We start from the raw sequence: 19,547 nt of genomic DNA on the forward strand, positions 1-19,547 counted from the left end.
AGAAATTAAAAATATTATCCTGAGCATGTGATTGTGTGAGGAGCACGAACTGTGTGTGAGTGATCACAGTGAGATCACACACTTAGTCCAAGGGCCGCCCCCTAAAAGAGCTTAATGAGTAGGAGAGAGCAGGAGTTTGCTGGTTGGGTGCAAGGAGGCTGGGGTGGAAGGTGGTCTGAAGAGGGTTTGGTAGTTCCATAGACTTACTGTAACTGGTCACTGATGATAAAGTATATGTCTCAGACAGGGAGATTTTTGGACTGAATCATTTTGAAGATCTGCAGGCTGGTAAGAGCTTGGACATCATCATGAGAAGTTTGTGTCTGCTGGTGCTTCTACTGGTGCTCCTGGACTGTTGTCTGTGCCAGTTCCCTCGTCCCTGTGCCACCTCCGAGGGGCTGCGGACCAAAGAGTGCTGCCCTGTGTGGGAGGGGGACGGCTCGGCCTGTGGAGCTCTGTCTGGGAGAGGCTTCTGCACAGAGGTGGAGGTCTCTGATGAGCCCCATGGGCCCCAGTACCCTCACAGTGGAATAGATGATAGAGAGCGCTGGCCAACAGCTTTCTTCAACAGAACATGCCGCTGTGCTGGAAACTATGGAGGATTTAACTGTGGGGAATGTAGGTTTGGTTACTGGGGAGCCAACTGTGCTGAGTACCGAGAATCTGTTCGTCGGAACATACTAACTCTTTCAACTGTAGAACAGCAAAAGTTTATTTCCTATCTGAATCTGGCCAAAAACACAGTAAGCCGTGACTACGTGATCTCCACAGGAACAAGAGCACAAATGGGTGCAAATGGAGAAAACCCCATGTTTTCAGATATCAACACATATGATCTGTTTGTTTGGATGCATTACTATGTGTCCAGAGATGCTTTTCTTGGAGGACCAGGAAATGTTTGGAGAGACATCGACTTTGCCCATGAATCTGCAGCCTTTCTGCCCTGGCACAGAGTCTTCCTACTTAATTGGGAGAATGAGATAAGGAAGCTGACCGGAGATTTTAATTTTACCCTCCCATATTGGGACTGGAGAAATGCCCAAAGCTGTGAGGTGTGCACAGACGCTCTGATGGGAGGCCGCAATGCTCTCAATCCAAACCTTATCAGCCCTGCTTCTGTCTTCTCATCATGGAAAGTAAGATATTTTCTGTTTTCATTCCTCATAGTTTGGTATTGCCAGTTGCCAGTGTAACATTTTATGTGTTTACTTGCGTATGAAGGTGATCTGCACTCAGCCTGAAGAATACAACAATAGAGAAGCACTGTGTAACTCCACTGGGGAGGGTCCCCTGTTGCGTAATCCAGGCAATCATGATACCAACCGTGTGCAGCGACTTCCCACTGCTGCTGATGTGGAGTTTGCTTTAAGCCTGCCCCAGTATGAAACAGGAGCCATGGACAGATTCTCCAACATGAGCTTCAGAAATGTCCTGGAAGGTAAGAGTCCAGTTGTACATGAAATGTAGCAACCCTTTGTTTACATTATGTTTCTTAGGGTTTGCCAGTCCAGCATCAGGTTTGGCTGTTCCAGGCCAAAGCACGATGCACAATGCACTTCATGTGTTCATGAATGGGACCATGTCTTCAGTTCAGGGCTCAGCTAATGACCCAGTGTTTCTGCTGCACCATGCTTTCATTGACAGGTAGTGCACAGACATAGATGTTAACACAATTTAAAGGCATTACCAGTAGCTGAGTCTTTTTATTTTCAATAGCATCTATGAGCGATGGCTCAGGACACACCAACCTCCTCGCTCCAACTATCCCCGGGCCAATGCACCCATCGGTCACAATGATGGTTACTACATGGTGCCATTCATGCCTCTTTACAGAAATGGAGAGTATTTTCTTTCTAACAAAAATCTGGGTTATGAATATGCCTATCTGCTGGATCCAGGTCAGTAATCACCATACATTTATTTTCCTCTTGTAAAAAGTCATATTAAAAGTGTTTTGTTGTTTCAGGCCAAAGGTTTGTACAGGAGGTTTTAACACCTTACCTGGAGCAGGCCCAGCAGATCTGGCAGTGGCTTTTGGGAGCTGGCCTTTTTGGGGCAGTCCTTGCTGTCTTAATAGTTGCAGTCTTTATAGCTGTCAGAAGAACGATGAAACATGGTAAGAGGAAGAAGAGAGCATCCAGTTTTGGAGAGAGACAGCCACTGCTGCAGAGCAGCTCAGAAGAGGGCTCATCTTCATATCAGACACATCTGTAACTTGGACTGAAATAGGATCACTGACCACAATTTTACAATGATGATACCTCATAATACCATACTTCAAACTAGTCTACACACTCGTTTACAACAAGTCTAATATGGTATGTAAGCGGGCAGAGCTGTTATTTATTGATACCCCGGCATATATGATATTGCCAGCACAATCTGTTTATTAAACTGGAAACAATGTGAGGGGAAGCACTTGGAATGTTCATTGTCAATCTACTCTTGAGTTCCATCACATTTTTATTCAAGAGAATAAAGTCAAACATACATGTTTGGCCTATTTATTTTTCCCTGCAGGAAATAGTGTCGCTTACATATTTACATATTAATACAATACTGGTGTATATTTCTAAATAAAGAAACATTTTTATAAGAAAATATCAAAATATAATAAATAAAAATAATTTATTCAGATCATTCTTACAAAAAGATATTTTCATAAAACATGTAATTGAAAAAAACATTTTACCATGATTGTGTAGTTAAGTATATAGGACAAAAGTGTAATGGACAGGTCCAAGAGTTGTAACAGGGTGCAGTACAAACACAAGCTTTATTGTGTTTGTATTTGACACAATTATAAAATAAGCCCTCTTCCAACTTTGAGAACTCTTTAGAAACAACCTTGTCTTTGGGTTTTAGCAGATGAATTATATATGTCCAAACATCACTACTGTGTGCCTAAACAGTGAATAGTTGTGTCCCTGAGCAAGACACTTCACAAAGCCACACCCACTCCAGTCCCAACAAGAGGCCGGTTGGTTGAAAGGCATTTGCTGTAAAAAAAATCAAATCCACCGTCTGATAATGGAAGATAACTAAAAAGTCGTTATATATAGAATTTGTTGGTTTATATAGTAACAATGATTAAGACACATATTTCATTAATTACAAGTTTAAGGTTTTCTTTACAGGTTTTTGTAAAGTGTTTCAAGTATCAAAGTTGGTAACAGTATTCATTTCTCATGGGGAAAACCTCAGTCAGCTGAAGGATTCCTTGTTGAATTCAAATATAGTTCCTGTGTGTGGGTTGGAGTTACACAGTCTGTGAAGGGTTCTGGAAATGCCCTTAGGTCCACAACAGAACACCCCCACCCTCCTCCTGAAACACAGAAACAGAGACTGACCCTCAGCTCACATGGCTCTGCAGTGACACTGTAACTATGGGCTGCAAGTAGAGCTATGTGATGACCTCGAACCGAATAGTCTTTAAGCTGTGTGTGGATGGCATTGGGGCTTTTATTTAAAGGAACAACTTGGATTTTGTTTGTGTTAAATAGCACTGATTAAGAGCACCGTGTTTGACTTTTCTTCTTTCTAGAAAGAAAAACAGCTTTAACATCATGCATTGTTATAAAAGCAGCTATTTCAGTTAATTATCACCTATGTATGAGGCATTTGAGCAATGAGAATCATGTGAAATCAAGTGTCAGCGACAGTTTTTATCCATAAATCAATTGTTGGATGAGAACCATTTAGAAACAATGACCCAAGACTATTCTAGCCAGTTGTTTCTCCATGGCAGAGTTAGAACTATAACATCCATGGATCATTATTTCATTATTTCACATTTTTTGTTTATATTATATGTTTTTATTGTATCAGATCAGCAGGTGTGTGTACAGCTTTACTCACCCTGTATTGGCCCGTCCAATGTCATTCAACAGCAGCTTCCACCTGGGTCGCCCAAAATGCAGCCTTGAAGTGAGCACTTGATACTTCTCCTCTGATATGTTCTTGAAGGTTTGGGACAAAATAAAGATTAGCACAATATATCAGTGAGCACTAAGCCCTGTGTGTTTAACTCCCAACACCAGCATTTTATACAAAGTCATACATACTCATGCTTTTATTTCTCATTTAGTCTACCAAGCAGGCCGAGTTCTGTTTGACCATGAGATACTACAGTTGTTTCTATTGCATGTTTCAGGTTCACGGGACAAGCTTTTTGAAGCACAGTGATCAAACTAAATTGTATTTCTGAACTTAAATATGAAATAGCAGGTTGGTAATTTGTAACATCTGAATTTTAGATGTTGGCCATAAGGATTTAACAGCTCAACCAAACAGATTTGGCTGTTTATAATTCATGTACGATTGCTCCAATGGAGAATTCCACACATTTATCACTGACAAATGGTCTTGTGACAGCTTGTACTTTGTAAACACAGCCTTCCCATAGCATGAGAAAAAGAAAAAATCCTCTCATTGTCAAGGAATTAACTCAGTATCCCAGTGTGTGAGAGATACCCTTTCTAACTATACATTCTAACTATATTAGAAAGAGAATTAGAAACGAGACAGTGAAAAAATATATCCGTCTGAACAACTTCAAACTTCTCTGTTCCAATAGCTTGCTCTGAACAACTGTCTACTGCCCTCTAGTGGTAAAAGTATAGTATAGTGTATATGTCTCACCTGCAGCTTGTCAGCCTGACTGAAGTACAGTTTCAGGTTGAAATAGTCAGGTCTGTTTTCCAACCAAAGCTAAAAAGACATAATGAAATTTATGATAAAATAAGACCCTTGTAGAAAAAAAAACAACAAAAAAAAACACTGAACACTATTATGAAAAGGTAAATCATAAAAATCCTTCTGACCTTTTGATGCAGGGCACACAGCAGGTCAGCAAACCAGTAGAAGGATTGTAGCTCCCTGCAGACCCACACAAAGTACAATCTCTGCAATTTGAAGCCAGTCCAACCATCACTGAAAGAAGAAACAAACGTTCACTTTATATTTATTGGTTTCATTCAGAGTGAGTAACATTATTGGACCTACAGCAGCGCATGAAGCACAGAGGCAAATGGTGTGACTCCTATTCCCCCCGCCACACAAAGGCTGATGTCATAGTTGAACACATCTTCTGAAGGGCTGCCAAATGGCCCATCCACATAAAGCCTAAACACACATAAAGACATTAATTATTGTTTCAACTTGTAATTACATTAATCACTGACAAGTCAATGTGGCAATAAAAGAGCTCATAAAATATTAATCTGGACAAGTAGAACACTCAGCCGTGTTTGTATTTAAAGAGCCCATATCACACTATTTTCTAATCTCTGTTATAATGTTGTTCCCTCATCAAAAACAGACCTGGAGTTGTATTTTGGGTCGTTCACACATGTTTAACACACAAACCCAGCACACCTTCCATCTAGTTTGTACTCTCTTAGAACATTATCTTTCAGTTTTTGAAGACAAAAGAGGTCTTATCAGTTATTATGTATAGATGTGTCTCTATAGGAAGCATGCTGTGGAGTATGCCATAAATTACACATTCAGTTTCTCTATAGACTTTTAAAAATATATCAGTTTAAAGGCATGACAAGAGCTAACCAGCTATATTGTAATTATTGTAACTGTATTAATATCCATAATACAGTATATATAGATACATAGATATAGATATAGCATAGCATTATGCTATGCTGTAGTTTGTTTTTTAGCATGCTCTGAGCACCTCAAAATAAAATATATTATCTTTATGAAATGGCACAAAAATAATTAAATTAATAATTAAATCTCAGTTACAACTGGCCCGGCATGAACACAGTCAAACAGAGGTTTTTATAGTTCTATTTACTGACACAAAACAAACTTTCTTTCCCTAAGCCCCCAATGATCCTTTGCATCAATGACTCTTTCATTCACAGAGCAGGAAGAAGAGGGGTCACAGGAGTCAGGAGGGCATGACTTCTGACCCTTGTGTGATTTTGAGCCTTCATTAGATATTATGTCAGCAGCATCATTCATTCACACACACACAAACACACACACAAGTACGCACTTGGGATATCTCCTCTGTTGCACCATGGGAAGGATTTCGAGGTCTAGCTTTGGTGGGGGGAGTAGAAGCTGTGTGAGCCGATCTGGGGGAGGAGGGAAGATATAAAAGTCAGTGTTACCATCAAATATTTAAAACCACCAAGCTGTTTAACGTAAAATCTCAAATGAGTTAATAATATGTGTACTTTTTTTGCCACGATTAAAAAAAACTAATCTACAGTGGGATATACTGTAAAAACATCCTGGCAATATCCGGCAAATTAGAGCCAAAACAAATAAACCAGCTTCCTGTTTTCTGAAAACAGCTGTGTGAATACAGGAGCTGAAGCTGGGAAATGTAAAGATTCTGTCACAGAGTCCCAAAAGTCAATTTCCTGTAGCAATAATCTTTGTAATGCATAACATATAATCATAAAGACACGAAAACATTGGCAGATTGTTGGGTTTCCCAGAATGAAAGCAAAAAGAAAGGCCCATTAAACACTACTATCACTGCTATCTTGGAGATGCATCAAATATTAGCTGTATTAAATTGTTAAATATCCTGGACTGCACATGGCTGGTTTTAGAAGGAAAGGTGATTGTGAATGTTATTTTTTACACAGGACAGAATGCAGCAAAAGCACATCTTGTGAAGTTTGATAGGGGACACACTGTTTGTTTCTTGCTCTTTATCACTGTCTTACTGTGCATGTAAAGATAGGAGATTGTGAATGTTCTTTTTTGCATAGGACAAAATGCAGCAAAAGCACATGCTGTGAGATTTGATAGGGGACACACTGTTTGTTTCTTTCTTGCTCTTTATCACTTATCATTTATGTCTTACTTTGCATTTATTTGCTTGCCTGTGTGTGTCTGTGTGTGTCTTTGTGTGTCTGTGTGTGTCTGTGTGCATCTGTGTGTGTCTGTGTGCATCTGTGTGTGTCTCTGTGTGTCTGTGTGTATGCGTGTGCGTGTGAACCCACCAGTCCAGTCACCAACCACCCTCAGATGGATGCCAAAAGTTTGCTTCTTCTCAGAGGGGCACTGGGAAAAGTTCTTAGAATCAGTGACTCACAATTGAGACAGAAAAACACATGCCGTCATATAGACTTTTGATGCAAATGTAAACAAAGTACAAAAAAAGCTGTCAGTTGGCATAAAAATGGCACGGATAAAAGCTGGCATTCATTAACCAATTGACAAGCGCAAACATTACATTTCCGAAACCAAAAACACGTGAGCAACAGTGGTGGATTACTCAAGTAAAAGTATCCCATGAAAAAATCTACTTAAGTAAAAGTGTTAAAGTAGCTGCTTAAAAATGTACTTTAAGAGTAAAAAGTAAAAGCATTTTGCAGAGATTTTTGGAACAATTAAAGGATGAAATGTAGTGATGTAGTGATTTTAAGTGATTCAATTGATTCCTTAATTTTTCTAGCCACTTTTATGCATTTGGTTTATTTAAAGTTGGGATGTTAACTCAAATTAAATGTGCTAAAAAAAACAACAAAAAACAAAGTCTCAGCATTTTCAGCAGGTCTCAAACCACAAAGAAAAATACTTACTTTTCATTCCAGATCTAAAATGTAGTGGAGTAGAAAATACAGATAACTCAAACTCAGCTCTCAAATGTAGTGAAGTAAAAGTAAAAAGTATCCACTGTAAAATTTATTTATTAAGTACTTATTAAGTAAAATAAAGATATCTAAAATGTGTACTTAAACCGCACTTTATTTTTGTACTTCATTACCTTTCACCACCAGTGAGCAATCCAACTAAGGAGTCTTAAACATAGCTAAAGCTTTCTCTTGTAACAATGCACACACCTCCACACAGACTAGCCCTCCAGTTGGCAGGTCTCATTACTAGCCTCAGGGGTCTGTCTGCTTCCTGACAGTGTGATCGCTCAAAGCTTTATAACACACAGGAAAGGCATGTGCATGAGTCTTTGTGTATGCGTTTTTATTATGTCTTAACCTGTTATGTGTAGTCGTCTGTGTTTTTTTCTCTTCTTAGAACTACAAAACAGAATAAATGTATTTGCGAAGCCAGTTGTCAGTCTTGCTTAAGATGCCGGAGGGAAGCAGATTTAAGACATAATATGGGTATTAGTAGTGCGTGTGTGTGTGTGTGCTCTTGTGCATTAGGTCATGGGTAAAAAAATTGTACGGAAAAGGTGAATTACATAATCTTATTACCATTGTTAGCGTGAAGGGATGGTTCTCAAATGAAGAGACACCTGGACAGTTGAGGAGAATATACTGTGTGATGAAAGACAGGGGATTATAGAGGAGCATGTAGAGACCAGAAAAAATGTAACATCAGAACAATTGGCTTCTAATCACACATCACTTTCATCTGTTTATAAGCAGTGGTGGATGAAGTACTCAATTTTATTACTTAAGTACAAGTACAGATACAGAGGCAAAAAGTTACTCAAGTAAAAGTATCACATGAGAAAATCTATAAATGTAAAGTAAAAGTACCTGTTTGTACTTTAAGAGTAAAAAGTAAAAGTATTTTGGAGAAATTTCTACAACACTTTAAGGTTGAAGTGTTGTGATTTTGATTTTTTTAAAAAAAATGTGACTGATTTTAAGTGATTCAACTGATTTCTTAATTTTTCTAGCCATTTTTTTTATGTTTCTTTGTGTATATGTTAGCTCTGGTTGTGTCAAAGTTGAGACTTTAACTCAAATTAAAGTGCTAAAAATAAGTCTCAGCCATTTCAAGAGGTTTCAAACCATAAAGAAAAGTACTTTTTACTTTTCAGTCCACATCTAAAATATAGTGGAGTAGAAAGCACAGATACACTATCGGTCAGAAGCTTTAGAGCACTCAAATTTTTCCAGATATTTATTGCAATTCAAGTCGTGCAATTCCAACAAAGAGCTTGAAATGGTACAATGGTAGGCACTGAACAGTCAGAGGTTAAAAAAGATAAAAGATAATAAAACTCAAGTCCAAGCTCTGCCAACACTACCTTTGGAAAAAAGAACAAGATGGTAAGCTTGAAAACAAGGAGTGGCCAGCACCATCTCTAAACTTAAACCCCACAGAACTTCTCCAACAGATTTGGGAAGAGCTTTCTGAAGAATATTTATTTCTATTGTAAAAAGAATGTCACAAATGTGTTCAGTTGTTATATCTGCCAAAGGTGAACATTTTCATAAATCAAAAGTTTAGAATATGTTTTGGTCAACAGTAAACCGAAAAACACTGAAAAAGAGTGTGGTGTTCTAAAACTTTTGACCGGTAGTGTACATGCTCTCAAATGTAGTGAAGTAAAAGTAAAAAGTATCCACAGACATAAAGATACCTTAAATTTATACTTAAGTATTGAACTTTAAATTTTGTAGTGTTGTTTGTAAGACATTTAAAACTGAATTTTCACTGATACTCTTTTCAAAAGCAGATTTATAGTCTATTTATAGTCTGTCTCACCTGTCCTGGGCGGGCCTTGAAGTTTTTCTTGACCATGCGCAGTTCCATGACATTACAAGGGTGTCTCATGGCAGTCACTATCGTAACAGGGTCACTGCTCCGAATGTAGCGGTAGACACGCTCTGCACAGTAGAGGCAGAGAGGTGCAGACACCCAAAGCCAAGTCTAACACAGAAAACAACACCTCCAATTAATGGCATATGTATCATAGTTTACATAGACACACAATATTATTGATCCACAATAGCAGAGAGCATACTTGGACATAGTAGCCCACACATCACAATATATTAACTTAGAGCCAGAAACAAAAAAATAATTGTATAAAATTCAACATAATGTTGCTTTTTTGACATTTTAATTATGTACAAATACACAAATTTGATTTGTCTGTATAAATAAAATCAAATATAATGCACAGATGAAAAGGGTGGGTTAAGGGATAAGGGTGAGTTGTTGTACGGTAGTGTATGGTATGAATACAGTCTGTATGGGAGCGGAGCTGTAGGAGCCTGTTGGAGAATGAGCTCCTCTGCCTCTCTATTGTCTGGTGGAGTGAGGTAAGCTATTTTGTTTTTATCAGTGTTTTTGATTTACACTAATTGGTTATTGGTTGAGCAAAGCCATCAGTACACAGTCTGGTTTAAAGGGGATTTTATGGGACCAGTTTGTTGCCTAACGACCACGCGCAAACATATAATCACACACGAACCAACAAAGAACTGCATGTTAGAAGAGGATGCCGGGCCCCTCCCAAACAGCACTACCCCTCTAATAAACAGAGCCAACTCCCTCAAAACGACTCCTGGCACGTGCCCCGTATTTATTCAACGACAAAGTCAAAACTATGGCGCAGTCTCCACTCAGAGGTTACCTGAGGATAGTGATGATGGAAGTGAGGGTCCTCCCTGCACCATGGTTCTCCCTCCTCAGCCTGCTCCGCCTCTTCTCTTTGCTGCCCTGTGCTCTGGTTTGATCTGATACATCCAGGGGGGTGTGCCTCCATGTTGGTTTGGTACTTCAAAGCTCCGCTGGATAAAAAGGAAAGCGGTAAAGAGGTAATGGAACATATTTCCATTCAAAGCAGAGGAAAAGTTAAGTCTAACAATTTGTCTTTTTTATGTGAAGACAAAATGTCAGTCTGATTTAATGCACAGTGCTGTAAGTGGCATATAATTTATGTCTAAAGGTTTGCTAAGTGACTTTTCTGGTAGAAGGTCCATAATCAGCTTGAAACCATGGAGATGTTATTGCTTTGCCTGAAATGTTCTATAGTTTATCATTAGGCATATTTATCTCACTTCAATAAATAAATGCAATGAACTCGATAGATCTGTGCAACGTCATAGAGTGGAACATTCCAGGCAAAGCAATAACATCTCCATGGATAAAAGCAGGTGGCAGACTCTTCAGCAGAAAGATACATTGAGCACCTTTAAAATAAAAACATCGATTTGATTTACCACAGAGGTGAGGACTTGCAAGTCGTGACTTGGACTCGAGTCAGACTTGAGTCACCTTTTAGGACTTGAGACTTGACTTGATAAAATAGACAAAGACTTGGGACTCGACTTGGACTTGAAGGTCAGTGACTTGGGACTTGACTTGTACTTGAGCCCTGCAACTTGAGAAGACTTGATGCTTAGTTGACAAATGAACTGTTATTAAGCGTTAAATCTGAATTTTTTCCACTTTGACCATAATAATTCACACTATCGTCCAGACATGGACATTTCTACAACTCTTATATAAATATTCATCATTATATATAATATATTCTATATAGTATATATATATATATATATATATATATATATATATATATATATATATATATATATATATATATATATAAGCGTTTTGTGTTGCATTTTTTTGCATGAAAAGCGCTCTATAAATAAAGTTTGATTGATTGATATATCAATATACCAAGACTTTTTAAGAACATTTTAGTTTAAAAATGATATAAAATCTGCAAAAATGTATGATATATTTGGTACTTTGGTAAGAAAGACCTGAAGTGACTCTTAGTTCAAAGCAGACAACTTGGACTTGACTTGGACTCGTGGGCCAGTGACTCGAGACTCGACTTGGACTTTCCTGTCTTTGACTTGGGACTTGACTCAGACTTGAGATCAAAGACTTGAGACTTACTTGAGACTTGCAAAATGATGACTTGGTCCCACCTGATTTTACCATAACTATATTTACCATAACTTCAACTTCAACAGAGTACTACTCACTTTTACAGAAACATACTACCAATACATTTATACTTCAGATACATACCCAACAATGTGCATCATCAGGATTATGTAGAATACTATAAAAAGGTTGTGCGTGTACCAGAAGATCTCATAATTAGAAGCCCTGTAACACAAACATATTAATAAAAAGTCTTATTGAGAAAATATGCTACCAAAGCAACATTCAAGAATGCAGCTAAATTAAATATACGTTTATGCAGATGGGTTAAACACTACGCATAACAACACAGAGAGACACCAACAGAAGTATGCTAGGTCCTAAAGTTGGTTCAGTAGCAGACACCCAGGCTCCAAGCTCAAAGTAAAGCAAGCAGCACATCAGAGGTCAGCATTAAAGGGGTCACTTCACTCAACGACCCCTCATAAAAACACAAATCATTCATGTCATAGTTTGAGAAGATCAGTCACTCCTTTGAAAAATATCAAATCTAACTGTGCTCATAAAGCCTAAATATATTGATTATATACAAATAAAACAATATAGATCTTTACTAAAATTATAATACTGAAAGGGAAAGTGACCACAAGCAGTTGTTTTACAGCTTTGAGTGCTGTGAAACAATGCTCTTTGAGAGTGTAACGAGAAAAACAGACACGCTCTACAGTTCCAAACAAGACGCGTACACAAAGGGCGACCCCCGGTGACCTGGGTAATGACAGAGTTGAGAGGAGAACACTTAGGGCAGGATTTGCTCCCTGACAGATCCATGGCTCTGCATTTTCCATCTCACAACAGGTGAGTCATGAAGTCCAAAGACAAAGTGAGCAGGAATGGGCTGAGACAGGATTGAATTGTCTGCACCACACAATAGGATTAATATACCAGGACTAAGACTTACCTTATGTAATGGAATGAGGAGATAAACATCAAAAATAGGATGAGAACCAACAAGAGCCCAGTGACACCTGGGACTAGAAAAAAACATGCATATATTTACAGTTGCATTACATAAATTCCAATGAATGTATACTTCACAATGTAAAAATGTATAAGAAACCTACTTGTAGTTAAAACGATCACCTTGGGATCCTGGAAATGCAGAAATGGGATATATCAAGTGCCAATTTTTTATACTTGTATGCACTTTCATAATTATACCAGCAGGCTGAAGCATCTTATCACTAAATGATCTACAGCATTTATGGGAATATATAGTCTATAATCTGAAATTAACCACCTACAGTAATAAAAAAATTTATGAGTGCACATATATCCTCACCTCCCCTTTGTAGCGTGCCAAATTGAGAGCAGGAAATTCCTCTGAGTAGCTAACACTGAAGTTGACCACATTCACAAGGTGGGCAGAAACATGCAAAACTGTAAAAGAGAAAGAACATACAATACACATTGAGACATTGAAACAAATAACACAGTGTATACAGACTGAGGTTCTTTGTCTAGTCAGCAGAACATCCTCCTGACTCATAAGGTGAAACTCCCATTGACATCATGGGTTAATCATGCAGCTGTCCGCTAGCTGATAGAATTATAAGTCATAATCACAGGACACTAGGGCCCTTTTCCTCAGACCTATCCACACTCCTCACGCATTGTCTCTTGCCTTTCCCACTATTTTATATTATTCATCTGGCGTTTATAGTCGGCCTGAGGAAAACAGAACAATACATTTGATTTCAGTGTCATTTATAGTCATAATTTCTGACCTTAACCTATGACCATACCACAATGATGAACTGATGAATGAACTTAAAACATGTACTTTCAATATTAAATCATAGTACTTTCTTTGACATTACCATGCAGTCTTACATCTATGTTTTCCCTCAGTCGTATAGGTAGGTTCCATCGTGGTCCATGGGTATGTACTAGTCTATGTGCTCTTATACTTCTGATACAGCTCAATTATTATTATATATAGTTATATATAGGGGTATGCAAAAATATTGAAATATCGATATATCGTATCATTTAATGTGATGATACAGTGCTGATACCCTGGGCTGCTCTATCGATATATCGCCAAGAGTATTGTTTGGTGTATTTAACCACATTATTTTGTTACAGCTAGTTTTGCTGCTTGTTCAGAAGAAGGAAACTCATTTATGTGACACATTTTACATTTTCACTGTTTTGATGTTTGTGTTTCATATGCACTTTGCACAAGAAGTGGTTTAATAAATAAAGTATCACAGCCATAATTTAGCATTTATTTTTTATTGAAATGTATCAACTCGATTTGAAATATATATTACTCAATCAAAAGTGCCCTGTATCAAGATATGTATCGTATCGTGGCCTATGTATCAAGGTATCTCATCAACAACTTCTTAATGATACCCAGCCTTAGGTATATAGGCATCTAACTGTTCTCCATCTAAGGCCATGGCTCTTATATTTACTCAATTTCTTGCTCTCTGGCATTTTTGTTTTGTAAAGGTAGCTCAATGGAGCAGAAAGGTTGGAGAGCCCTGTTCTAAAGCTATTCAGGAAAGGTTCATTTTTGAATGTGACCTTTTTAGTATCAAAACTAGTTTTAGTATCGATTAGCATCTGATTTTCAATACTTTTACAACCCTAGTCAATACAATGTGATCAGCTGAATGCACTGTCTGAAATATCCCACAGAGACAGATCAGAGAAGGAGCCTTTGCTTTACCACGCAGACATACAGCTGCTCCCATGATGTCATGAAGAGACTCACGAGAGCACAAAGGAAAAACACAACTCCAGATAAACACACAGCAGCAGCAGTCGCCGGAAAGATCTCACAGCTGGTAGTGTAGGAATGCTGAGCCAGCCCCAGACCACTCCTCCACTATCAACACCTCCACATGATGCAGGGGATTTATGGGCTGTGCAGAAGAGGAACACTTCTTACCGGAGAAGATGCAGATGGCAACTCCACACGCCACATGGAAGGTCTTACTCTTGTCTAGCAGTCTGCGCGTCTTTCTACTGGACATCTGAAAAAATGTGATAAAGTTAGTTAAGGTTGTTTCTTTGCAGTAACAATGCTTCTTGTATTACAGGAAATACGAGTGCGTTAATTGAATACCAAACAGAGAATAATGTCAGAACAAGACTGTAAATTGTGATCAACAGGATCTATATGGGTAGAATGTAGGGTTGTCAAAAGTAACGAAAATCAGATACTAATGGATACTAAAACTAATGCTAGTGCTGCAAAAAAATGCAGTTTTTGTTTCAGAAATGTTTTGAATGAGTATAAGACCTCATGGTAACATAAAAAAGTACTGTTATTTTGTGTTGGAGATCAAATTCTAGTACTGAAGAATCAAGAATTTCACTAGTAGGATGTGATGTGCCTGGATTCAGATTAGAAGATACTTAATCAGTAAGTATCAATGTTGGTACACTACAGATTGTGTTTATTGTGTCATTATTGTACAGTCTGTTGATATACACTACCAGTCAAAAGTCATTCAATGTTATGTTAAGATATATGGAAGTATGTAGCAATGAAAAAGTTTAATAACTACACTAACTTTTTATATATTTTGTATTCAAATTCTCAAAAAAGGTAGGGTGTGTCCAAACTTTTGACTGGTGTTATATAAACATACACTATCAGTAGAAAGTTTGTACACACCCTCTCAATTAATGTTTGTTCTTTATTTATACTACTTTCTACATTTAAGATAACAACGGAAGACAGCAAATATATGAAGCAAGATAAATGAAATGTAGTAAAGAAAAAAAATCGATTAAATAGTTGTTTAAGTCTAATTTCTTTGCTATGTAATTCCATATATCTTAATTAGCTTAATGTCTTCTATATGTATATAAAATGATACTTGTGGCTAAAAAAGGGAAAATGTTGACTAGAATTCTGTCAAAACCTTTTGTACAAACCAGTTCAAATAATGGGTTATGTGCATCTGTGTTCAAACTTTTGACTGGTAATGTAAATTTTAGCTTATATTGTCATATATTAAACATGCACTATGTAACTTTTTGGTTGGGAGTCCTTCACTAGCTTCTTTCTACAGATATATCACTGCTCTGCCTGGAATGTTCCACATTATGAGATTAAACAGCTCTAACTTACATTTATTCAATTACAGGTGGTTTTATAGCTCAAAAATACTTAGAAAAACAGGCGTTCTGGCAGTGAGTTGAGTTGCATCTCCACAAATCTGACCTGTAACTTGGTCTGGTTTGGTTCCATGAAGACAGAAAAGTTTATTATTATACTGTGTGACATTTGAGACAAAGCAATAACATCTCCAAGGTGAAAAAGCATTTGATGGACCCTCCACCTGTAAAGTTGCACAATGCACCTTTAAGAGTGAGTGTTTACCTTTTGTGTTCCTCTGATAAACGTGAGAAGAGATCGACACATGGGGAGCAGAACCAGGCTGCAGTTCAGGTTTAGCACTGAGGCTGAAGCACGGCTGATGCAGAGCCCAAGCTAAGAGAAAAAAGAAAAGAGTAGCCATTATAGTCAATGATGTCAGATGTACTTGTATAAGAGGGAGCAACCACACACTATTTAGACATTTTAACTAAACACAGACATTTTGTAAAATCCTTCCTCACATAAGATCTGGAAACACACTTAAACACTTTCAGGTGCTGTCTCTTCAGATTATTCCCACGACTGTAAAACACATCTAATTGTTTGCTGATGCTGTGGAGGGCTAATGAGGCAGAAAGTTCATGTGTACAGTATGATGCAGATTTGTGCATTATGGAAAAGTCACAAACTCACTCAAACTGCCTATGCCTTCATAAAGGAAAACATGTTTTTAGCCTACATTCAAAGTGAACCAAATATTTTCATGACACCCATTAATAACTTCTGAAACACTTCTCTGTAGCTCCCTGAGAAGGAAATGCATCTGATGGCTAAACCACAAGCAGGAGATCTGATTTCCTTCTGTCTGAGTACTCCCCATTCACATTACACATAGTAAACTCACACACATCACATAGATAAGGTATGTTTTTATAAAGTCACTTATAAAGTTCCCCTGAATCTAAATCATCTCATCGCGTGCACACACAAACCAGGCACTATAAAACAAAGGCAGATAAACTTGCTCCCTTTGGCAAGGCATTCTGTCAAAGCTAGCAGCGTGCCCACACTTGCCCCTCTGCCCCTGGCTCAGACTGCACAGATCATGAACAGTGTACACATGCTTCAGTTCTATCGGCTAATAATATCAAGTACTTTTCAGGCATGATTCCATTGCAAGTTTAGTCTATTTTCCAATTACACTGTTTAATAATGGCTTAATGAATGCCTCCCACTTAAATTCCCACAGTAAATTAAGTTACAACAAAAACAGTGGGTTGTCTTTCTGTTCAAGTAGGCTTAACTAAAGGCATTTTTATATAAATATTATTTTTATTTAGACGGTTTTATCTATTTTAACTATATGATTATGGTCACTCCTATTTACATTTAACAATAGGCCCATGTAACTGGGCTATAATGTATTTATGATATGCATCTTCAAGATCAATTGAAATGTGTAAATCTAGAGATTGAATTTTGATATCTTACCCCGAGCATTTTGTGAAGGTAGTAATATTGTGGTCCAGAGGAATAGAGTAAAAAGGTCCTCACAAATAACCAGGCATTCGTTCCCAGCCACAGCAACTGAAATAAGAAAACAAAATGACATTGAAGTTATTACATTTTTCTGTGTCCTGCAAAACAGCAAATATTTTATGTATCGATGCTGCTTTTAGACATTCAGGGAGCATACAGCAGAGTCGTGCCTGTGTTAAAACGAACGTGTAACCACAACAAAAAGTTTACTCACCAGGACTAAGTGCTTCGCTCCTTCGTTGGCCACCCAGCTCCGCACCGACACGACCATGATGTCTCCAAACACGGGCAGCAGCTGACGACCACGGCTTCCCTGAACGCCTGGAGTGTTGAAGAGATAGATAGTCCGTCCCACTTTTATAACTTCGAGTTGAGCCCACCGGCCGGTCCGTGCGCGTCCTGGGGTGGCTGAGACTCGCTCTGATCGGTCCCTTCTCCACGCCCCTACTAATCCATGTGCTCCCGTCTCCTCCGAGCTCATCCAGATCTCATGGCACAAAACAAGTCGAAGAGCTGAAAAACTACGGCAGCATCTCTTCAAAGCTCAACGTGACTTCATGCCTACGCGCAACTACAAAGCCGTGCGCCGACAAAACTGTAGTGCTCTATTTTCTCACTAGAGGGCGCAACTAAATAACTAGTCAGCTAATCCTGAGGGGCATACTAGGAAGCGCTGGGTGGCTAAATTGGGTTAGTCAAACTCGATTTCCTGTATCACGAAGGCGGCTTACTTGTCTGTATGCTTGCATCACTATAGAAAGCAATCAGATCTGTCTATCTTTGAGCAAGTCTTTCTGCACATGTTATTGATGGACGCTTTAGTTTGAGTGTGTGGCAGTGGGCAGGGGTTATACCGTGCAATAAACCCTCTCATATAATCTCTTAGAAACAGGAGTTCAGATGAGGTTTCATACGCACCAGGGGTGTAGCAATTTTTGGTGCAGCCGCTGCGACGCACCAGGGCCCACGGCACTTTGGGGGGCCCACGCTATGCCACTGCAGCGTTCGCCAGCTGTGGCACTCTGATTCAGTCAATATCACTTTTTTTAATAGATAGAGAGAAATCTGTCGCAAGATTCCTAAGTTTTATATTGCATCTTATATACGGCATGTATCATGCCACTCATCCTCTGTAGACTCGGTAAACCCCACTTTGCTCCTGATTCATTTGCACTGGGGGCTATATAGAATATAGTGCATACTAGAGCCCGACCGATATATCGGCTGGCCGATATTATCGGTCAACATGGCCACCTGGAGACATATCGGCTATCGGCCGATATGCTTGCTGATATGGGCCGATATTTCACGTGGGCATGTGATACCTCGTTATAAAGCTTAGACTCTCTACATTATGTTCATTTAATCCAATTTACAGACAGATAAATGTCCTAATATGTGGCTCCGCATCAGTATTTATCTGCGGTGTAATTTGTCTGTGTCCGTACTGTCCCTGAACACACCACCAGAGTGACGTCACTTCACTCGCGTGTGTTTGTTTACACCCGCAGTGGTGCGCAACACTGAGATTATATTCTTTTTCGGACAATCGGTTTGAGTCTGGATATATAGTTATGGGTCAGTCGCGATCGAAGCGGCTCTTAGATCCGGCTCTTTGAAGTAAACAACGGGAGCATGCTTCTTATTGGGAGCCCTGTTTTCTCTTTTTCTCACTTTTTCTCTTCATGCCGCTTGTAGACCCGTAGTTTGACAGCAGCAGCGGCTGAAAACGAAACTTTCAGAAATCTGCGTGTGCATAGGATAAAAAAGTGCATATTTGGCTGCAGTTCAGCATAAAATGAATAAACCAGGACTAATCTTGGGCTCGAGTGCAGGAGAGAGATAGAAACCGAGTCCCGACACTCAGTCCTGGTTCAGTTCTGGTTTAGTTCTGTTTTACACATGGTTTAAATCTGTTTTAGTCCTGGTTTAGTCCTTTTTCAGTCCTGGTTTAGTTTTGGTTTAGTCCTGCTTGCAACAAAACAATCTCAAGAGTCGCTTGGGAGCCGAACGAGCCAACTGCTTTAGTGAGCCGAGCCAAAAGAGCCGGTTCTCCAAAAAAAAAAAAAAAAAAAAACTGGAATACCCATCACTAGTAGCTAGAATGTGATGCAAAAATGCCATTAGGCCAATCTACTGTATGTAAATATGATGTAAAGAGTCAGAATAACAATAAATGTTGCCTAAATAAACCCAATTTAGAATCCACTAGAGCCAAACCTAAGTTTTTTAATCAATTCAAGATTTACAGTGAATTTTTACATCACTAAATATACCGGTGATTATATCGGCTATCGGC

At 38.6% G+C, this 19,547-nt stretch overlaps 2 protein-coding genes across 2 annotated transcripts; one reads left to right on the forward strand and one right to left on the reverse strand.

Annotated features, from left to right (window-relative positions):
- The first annotated feature begins 308 nt into the window (after positions 1 to 308).
- tyr (tyrosinase) lies at positions 309 to 2,214 on the forward strand. Its single transcript, XM_020940387.1, has 5 exons — positions 309 to 1,136; positions 1,222 to 1,438; positions 1,497 to 1,644; positions 1,717 to 1,898; positions 1,967 to 2,214. The coding sequence occupies exons 1-5, from the start codon at positions 309 to 311 to the stop codon at positions 2,212 to 2,214; spliced, it is 1,623 nt and encodes a 540-aa protein (XP_020796046.1).
- A 399-nt stretch (positions 2,215 to 2,613) lies between these two features.
- LOC110174312 (NADPH oxidase 4) lies at positions 2,614 to 17,778 on the reverse strand. Its single transcript, XM_020940397.2, has 18 exons — positions 17,463 to 17,778; positions 17,201 to 17,296; positions 15,992 to 16,102; positions 14,549 to 14,633; positions 12,929 to 13,026; positions 12,711 to 12,738; positions 12,548 to 12,620; positions 11,731 to 11,811; positions 10,316 to 10,472; positions 9,442 to 9,606; positions 8,196 to 8,258; positions 6,981 to 7,041; positions 6,017 to 6,098; positions 5,005 to 5,124; positions 4,824 to 4,932; positions 4,642 to 4,710; positions 3,859 to 3,959; positions 2,614 to 3,325 (listed from the first exon to the last, which is right to left on the reverse strand). Exons 1-18 carry the CDS (start codon positions 17,727 to 17,729, stop codon positions 3,205 to 3,207), a joined length of 1,887 nt encoding a protein of 628 aa, XP_020796056.2. The 5' UTR covers positions 17,730 to 17,778; the 3' UTR covers positions 2,614 to 3,204.
- Positions 17,779 to 19,547: the final 1,769 nt, after the last annotated feature.

Source organism: Boleophthalmus pectinirostris, unplaced genomic scaffold, assembly GCF_026225935.1.
Source record: "Boleophthalmus pectinirostris isolate CB_2022bp ecotype Guang Dong unplaced genomic scaffold, ASM2622593v1 HiC_scaffold_9, whole genome shotgun sequence".
Classification (NCBI taxonomy): Eukaryota; Metazoa; Chordata; class Actinopteri; order Gobiiformes; family Gobiidae; genus Boleophthalmus; species Boleophthalmus pectinirostris.

Bases quoted from the DNA above. Each gene is read 5' to 3' on its own strand.
- tyr (XM_020940387.1), top strand. From the start codon at position 309: ATGAGAAGTTTGTGTCTGCTGGTGCTTCTACTGGTGCTCCTGGACTGT. The intron at 1,137-1,221 runs GTAAGATATTTT...TTGCGTATGAAG, and splicing joins CTGTCTTCTCATCATGGAAA to GTGATCTGCACTCAGCCTGA. The intron at 1,439-1,496 runs GTAAGAGTCCAG...TATGTTTCTTAG, and splicing joins CTTCAGAAATGTCCTGGAAG to GGTTTGCCAGTCCAGCATCA.
- LOC110174312 (XM_020940397.2), bottom strand. From the start codon at position 17,729: ATGAGCTCGGAGGAGACGGGAGCACATGGATTAGTAGGGGCGTGGAGA. The intron at 10,473-11,730 runs GTATGTATCTGA...CTTTTTATCCAG, and splicing joins CTGATGATGCACATTGTTGG to CGGAGCTTTGAAGTACCAAA. The intron at 3,960-4,641 runs GTGAGACATATA...CAAACCTTCAAG, and splicing joins GTCAGGCTGACAAGCTGCAG to AACATATCAGAGGAGAAGTA.